Genomic DNA, 6197 nt, shown 5'->3' with positions numbered 1-6197 from the left:
TGGAAGGATGGAGCTCAAAACTTACCAAAAAGTCTTCCCATATCCTGCCAAAGAGGTTATGACATCACGTGATGTTATTCATATGGCCTAAGACCAAACCATTACTGATTTATGGAGGGGGTTTCAGACCGTGACACGGTTAACACAGTTTTCGTGGACACACACAAAATGGCAAATTTCATGTATAATGGACAGTGGTCTTTCTGACAGTTTTGTCATATTGTGATGATTACTGTGAATCAACATTTGCAATCGTCTTGGGCAAAACAAGTTTCTTTACATGCTAATATGAAGACTGAATCTGACATTTGGAAAACAGGACGGCATGAAAACGCCCAAAACCAATATTAAATATGAATTCTTGCAGAGGGAAATAATGCCATGTCTACACTTTCTGTATTATATGAAAGATAAATGTGTGCTAATGTCCAAAACATCATTGGATGCAGTTAATAGTTAGTGGAATTGGCAAATAAAATCCATGGACTTAAAAGCGCAATCACTCTTAAATGCACAATTTCATTTCATTCAACAGTGACTGTAGTGTCCATGCATGTTGAAGTATGTACATTTTCTGTATGTTGCTGTATGTACACTTGTCTTAATTAACATAAACACTCAAAACAGGCTTTGACCGAAATACATTTTACTCAATTTGATTTGCTGATGTTGTCAATCAAAGTAGATTAGTAAAGTAGATTATAACCGCAAAGTTTCGATCACCCTGGATCTTCGTCAGGCATCAATCATGACATGAATCTTGGTTACTTGTCAAATGAGGGGGAGATTTCAAGCACAGATTAGAAGCAGAAGCAGAAGCAACATCTTGTCTGCCTGCCTTCTTCTGCCGCTGCGGCCTTCTTGGCCTCCTTTCTTATTTTGGCCTCTCGTTTCTTCTGCTCTTTAAGTTCGGCCTTGTGTGTTTTCTCCATCTGTTTCCTCATCTTCTCATTCTGCTTTCTCCTCTCTTTTACGTGAGCAGCCAGGATTTCCTTCTGTTTCTTGGCAAACTCTGCGGCGACGCCCTCCTTCTTCTTCATAAACCTCGCAGCGATCTTGTCAAAGAGAGACTGCTTCTCCAAGCGGAGGAACTCCATATCCACCTGGAGCTGTGGGAGATGACAATGTATCAACAAAAGCATCTAGTGATCTTGTCATTCCAGTGTTGTTTTAGTTTTGTTTCAGTTGTTTGTTAGTTGTGCGTGGGTACCTGGTGAAACTCCACATCAGTTGGGTATGGCGTGCTGTCCTGTGGTTGCTCCTCAAACACTTGGTCCTCAGGGATGCCGGCCACCTCAGAGATCACATTCTCCCCCTGAGATAATATTATACAGCACCTTTAGTAATTCATACCTGCTAAATTAGTCTTAAGACACCATATTTTTGCACCGCAGACAAACACCTAAATAATTTGAGAGGCCTATACTATTTGATATACCTCCATCCATTTCTGATCCTTCACGTCCTTGAGCATCCTTTGCCTGTTGGCAGCAACAGCCAGTAGTATTCCTGAGGTGTCAGTGTCCCTCTCGTCGTCATGGGACAAGTTCTTCTGGGTGTCTGTGACAGCTTGTCCTGTCTCCTCCACAGTCATCATCATGTCTGGCTCTGCAGCAGCAGGTACCTCAGGCTGGGAGAGGATGTGTTTGCTCTCCTCCTTCTCCTCCTCCTCCTCCTCCTCCTCCTGCTTCTCCTCCACCTCCTTCTCCTCCTCCTTCTCCTTCTCCACGGCTTCACGTTCCCCATTTGCCTTCTGCAGCTTCTCCATGGCCGCGTTCAGGTCAGCCTGCACTTGAGTGAACTCGTCGCTCATCTTGAGGAACTCCTCGTGTCTGGCATCATCAATGACCTGGACGAGGTCGGCTTTCTCTTTTTTCCAGGCTTGCCTGCGAGCCTGTTGGGAGGCCTGGAGCTCCTCCATGTCCCTCATCTGCTTCTCGGCCACTAACCTCAAGGCCTGCATCCGCTTTTCCTGCTCCTCTGCACGGGCACTGAACACCAGCTGCAGCCCCTCCCGAGCAGCCGGGCTGAGGCTTGCCCTCGCTTCCTGGCTCAGGCGATTCATGCCCAAGAGTGAAGAGTCTGGGAATATAAAACAACATTAGCACAGACTGTTCTCACCTCTGGAGTAGCCTAGCCATACAGAACTGACTAAATCTAGTAAGAGAACCAAAGAGTATATTACACCTTCTTTAATCTGAACAATACAAGTACAATTACCCCAATATAGAAGATGTGATACAGAAACTGCTATGCACTACACATGGCATAGATGTTATGTGCCACTCACTCTTAAGGGAAAAAAACATAGCATTATATTGATTTTTATTGAAATTGTATGTATAGCACAGTACCACAACTATTATAGATCTAATTCCTATGAATCTGATATTTTGGGATATAGCAGATAATTATCACATAGGCCCCTATTATAGAAAATCAATAGGCCTACCTAAAGAAAGTTTATAGAGGTGATATTAGTAGGCTACTATAAAGGAACCACACACCACAGAAATATTATTATTGGATAGGCTCCTTTCGTTGTCCTATGGTTGTTTTTCATAATTGCAATGGGATTTCATTAAAGAAAGCATTTCGCATGCCCACACTTACCATATAAAATGATTTTTTGGTCCAATAGCAAAATAAAAACACATAGGCCTAAACAATAAGCTAGTACAATGCAACTTGATTGCGTTCCCGAGTCGTCGTCGATATCTCCAAAGAATGATAACAAATCAGGTGTCATCGTGCGCTTTTTTACCTAATCGAAGGTGCACAGGACGACGCCACAATGCGCGCAGGCAACCACCTTTGTGTCGTAATGGGTATGCGAAAGAGGTTCTTTAGAACCTTTACAGAGAAGGTAAGTCGAATGAGTTTTGGGAGAAAAAAAAACAATTCAATTTCCCGGTTTGTTTTGAATGCGAGCCATTGAATTACTACAGACTCAAAAGGCACATAGGCTGGGCGAAGCTATCCGCAGTCAGAAAAGTTGCAGTGCTAGAAGTTCTTGAAATGTGTAGGCTATAACGTGACAATTCGCCACATTGGCTACAGTATTCACTGCCTATTCACTGTAGCCAAGCCAATAGGCTTATTGTTGCTATGAGGCACTGCTAAAATGAAATATCAGCTAGAAGAATATAGCTGCAAGCAGCAATGCGGGGCCAAGCAGTAAACTTGCCAAAGTTGCCACGGCAACAGAAGGAACTGCAGCGCCCCCTTTGGCCCAAATCTCGCCAATGTTGGGGTGCATTACTTGGAGGGGAAAATGGGGAGAGAGACGGGGAGGGTCGGCAAAGGACCTGGGCTGGGAATCAAACCCGGGTCAGCCGCATGATAGACGAGTGCCCTACCGGTTGGCCATGGCAGGGCCTGTGCTGCCCTTGATTTATATTGAGTAACACATTTCCATTCCCTCTCAAATTAGTCTATAAAATATCAGCAAGTAATTTCTATACTTGAGAGGCTTGCTTTTTGGACAGCAATTATAATCCTCTGTGATCATTCTATTTAGTAAAATTGTTTATATGACATACAATATTATGGAAAAGAATCGGGAGCCTACTGAAAATAGATATGTCCTTGAAATCCTAAACATAAGAATCCTACACTCTAAAAAGAGCTGGGTTATTACTTTGACTAAACCCCTGGGTCAATTGCTTTTCTATAAAAAATGGGTTAAATATAACCCATATTGGGTTATTTTTCTGACCAATTACCTGGGTTATTGACCAAACCCACATCAGCACCCAGTACCTGGGTCATTTTAACCCTGTAATCTAAGTTATCTTGTCAACGATATTTGAATTTTGAATTTTACCGGTCGCCATTGCCAAAACGGCTACCGGGCTACCAACGTCCAGAAGAGAGGACATCGGATGGCTTATGAAAGCATTGTTTCGGTAAGTGTGCGCCTTTTGTGTATATAAACTTGCCATATATTGCTTTTCGCTGTGTAAATGTGCGTCAGCCGTGAGTTCCTGTTTGTGGAAAGCAAAGGCACATTTCATAGAAAGTTACACATTTCGAGTAATAGGTGGAAACGGTATTAACAGTCTTTTAAGGGGAGCAAATGAATAAGCACTTAGTCATAACTGCAGCGGTTTGCTGTCCTGTGGTGGATTTTGGAATATAGATGCTTGCTTTAATGAATTTTACAAATGTAGGCTACATTTCATTGGAAAGTTAGTATTACATGTTCGTCCAGGTTCTGTCAACGGTGGTTAGTTAGCTACGGTAAGTCATAATGTTAGCCCTTCTGGGATTCATTTGGTTGCTATTTCGCTTAATATAGCTCATAACGGATGGTTGGCTGTCAGGCTGGGAGGATACTTTTTAGGTGGATTGGGCTAAGTGTGTCCACTACACAGGCGATACCTAATGCAGGACGCTAAACTGACACAAATTATATCTAGCCGCTACTTCACCTGCTCAACTCAACCTAGAATGCAATAACGACAGCATTTTCGTTCGGGGGACAAGCTTGCATCTGAAGACTGTCTTCGGTTATGTCATGTTAATTCTACAGCAGGGAAGTCGATGAACTTTCTTCTTTTTTGTATCACCTAGAACTAGTTTTGTGGGTGCAAGTGCTTGTGTGACTTCGCCTGCGATATTCTGAGCTCACTGCGAGTCCGAACTCTGATAAAGGCAGAGGGAGAGCTCGTGCATAAAGGGCCGTACACACACGTCGCTGCTAGTTACTCGCTCAGCGAATGAACTCAATAGAATGTCAATGGGTCCCAGCGAGACTCGCAGGAGAGTAGGCGAGTACTGTGCAAGCGATGCGATGTGGGCGGATTCCGAGTTGAAAATATTTTATCTTCGAGCGAGGCGAGTAAGCGAGTAACCAATTGGAATGCAGAGTTCGGTACTTCTCGGCTGTCCATTGGCAGTTAAAGCCGCGGGAACCTTCAGCGAACGTTCCATGAAAGAGTGGCGAGTAGGCGAGCAAGCGAAATGCTAGCTTTGTGTGTGTACGCCGCTTAATACCGGCATGTTAGGTGTGGTAAGTCGCATCATGTGCTTGGTCAGCTTGCTTGCGCAAGAAAATGTTGTCGCGACAATGGTTTATTGTTTGTGTTAACTGACGTTTCTTATCTCGGCTCGTATGTGCTTTGCTTGTTTGTCGTAGCTTGTGTACTACATAACTGTTTGATTACCGTATGCGGATGAAGCTGGCTGCGTGGGGAACTGTTTACATTCACCTGTCGTTGTGTTCCAAAATCATAAGGCTTTAATGCGAAGGGTTATAGTTAGCCAATTTCTCTCTTTCACGAGCAGGGATTTGTTGCTTTGTTGACGCTACAGGGAAGTTTCCTGGTTTAAAGAAAGTTGTGGCTAGAGAGCTCTATAGGCAATAAGGCAACAGCTACTTCAACAAGCTATGCATGATAGCTGATATCAGCCGCAAATCGTGCGTGTGTTGTCCCAGAGACCGTTTAGTTCTAGTGTGACTGTGTGATATTGTACTCTGTAGTATGTGCAGTATTTCCGAAGACTGGTTGGTTTATATTTTTGTTAATGTAAATGAAATATGTAAAGTTGTTGTGTGCACTACAGTAGTGAGACAAAAGCCTTTCATATATTTAGGTTGCCTGTATGTTTTGAAGGTGTGTCTGCAAAGCTCTGTAACGTTTTGTCTGTTTTTTGTTTTTTGATTTTTTTAAATCTCTTATGCTCTGGATAAGATGGACGTCTTTCCTCTGACCTGTTACCAAGACAGCTGGATGTGTAAGAAGCTGGAACTAAGTCACTGAAGAAGTAAACCGATGAAAACCGATTTGGATTGTCTGAGAGATGTAAGTGACTGAGTTCAGGACAAATGTGTATGTCAACTGTATTGTAGGCCTATTACTTTAACAATAAAATCACAATAACTGCTTATTTTTTGGCTGTAGGACACAAGTAAAAGGAGAAGAATGCTGCTCAGCTGGGTTGGCGATGCTCTTGGATATCATCAGCACATGTATGAAGTAAGTTTTTTAAATCAATGCACAACAGCAGGCGTTAATGCGCGTGCACGCACGCACGCACACACACACACACACACAGACACACACAATGAGAGCTGGCCTGATATTGTTCTTTGATTCTGTGAATTTGTATGGAATGCCTACAGTACTGTCTGGTGTCACTTCAGACAATTTTGCAACGGTTTACTGTATGTTCTGTCTATTTGTCTGCCAAAC

The 6197-nt window shown here is 43.1% G+C and overlaps 1 protein-coding gene across 1 annotated transcript; it reads right to left on the bottom strand.

The window, feature by feature from the left end:
• Positions 1-607: 607 nt before the first annotated feature.
• On the bottom strand, positions 608-2065 carry LOC134449791 (glutamic acid-rich protein-like). Its single transcript, XM_063199898.1, has 3 exons — positions 1439-2065; positions 1211-1315; positions 608-1109 (listed from the first exon to the last, which is right to left on the bottom strand). Exons 1-3 carry the CDS (start codon positions 2063-2065, stop codon positions 801-803), a joined length of 1041 nt encoding a protein of 346 aa, XP_063055968.1. The 3' UTR covers positions 608-800.
• Between the last annotated feature and the right edge of the window lie 4132 nt (positions 2066-6197).

Source organism: Engraulis encrasicolus, chromosome 5, assembly GCF_034702125.1.
Source record: "Engraulis encrasicolus isolate BLACKSEA-1 chromosome 5, IST_EnEncr_1.0, whole genome shotgun sequence".
NCBI classification, from domain to species: domain Eukaryota; kingdom Metazoa; phylum Chordata; class Actinopteri; order Clupeiformes; family Engraulidae; genus Engraulis; species Engraulis encrasicolus.
Note: the sequence above shows the minus strand (reverse complement) of the source record. Positions and strands in the feature narration are given on the sequence as shown.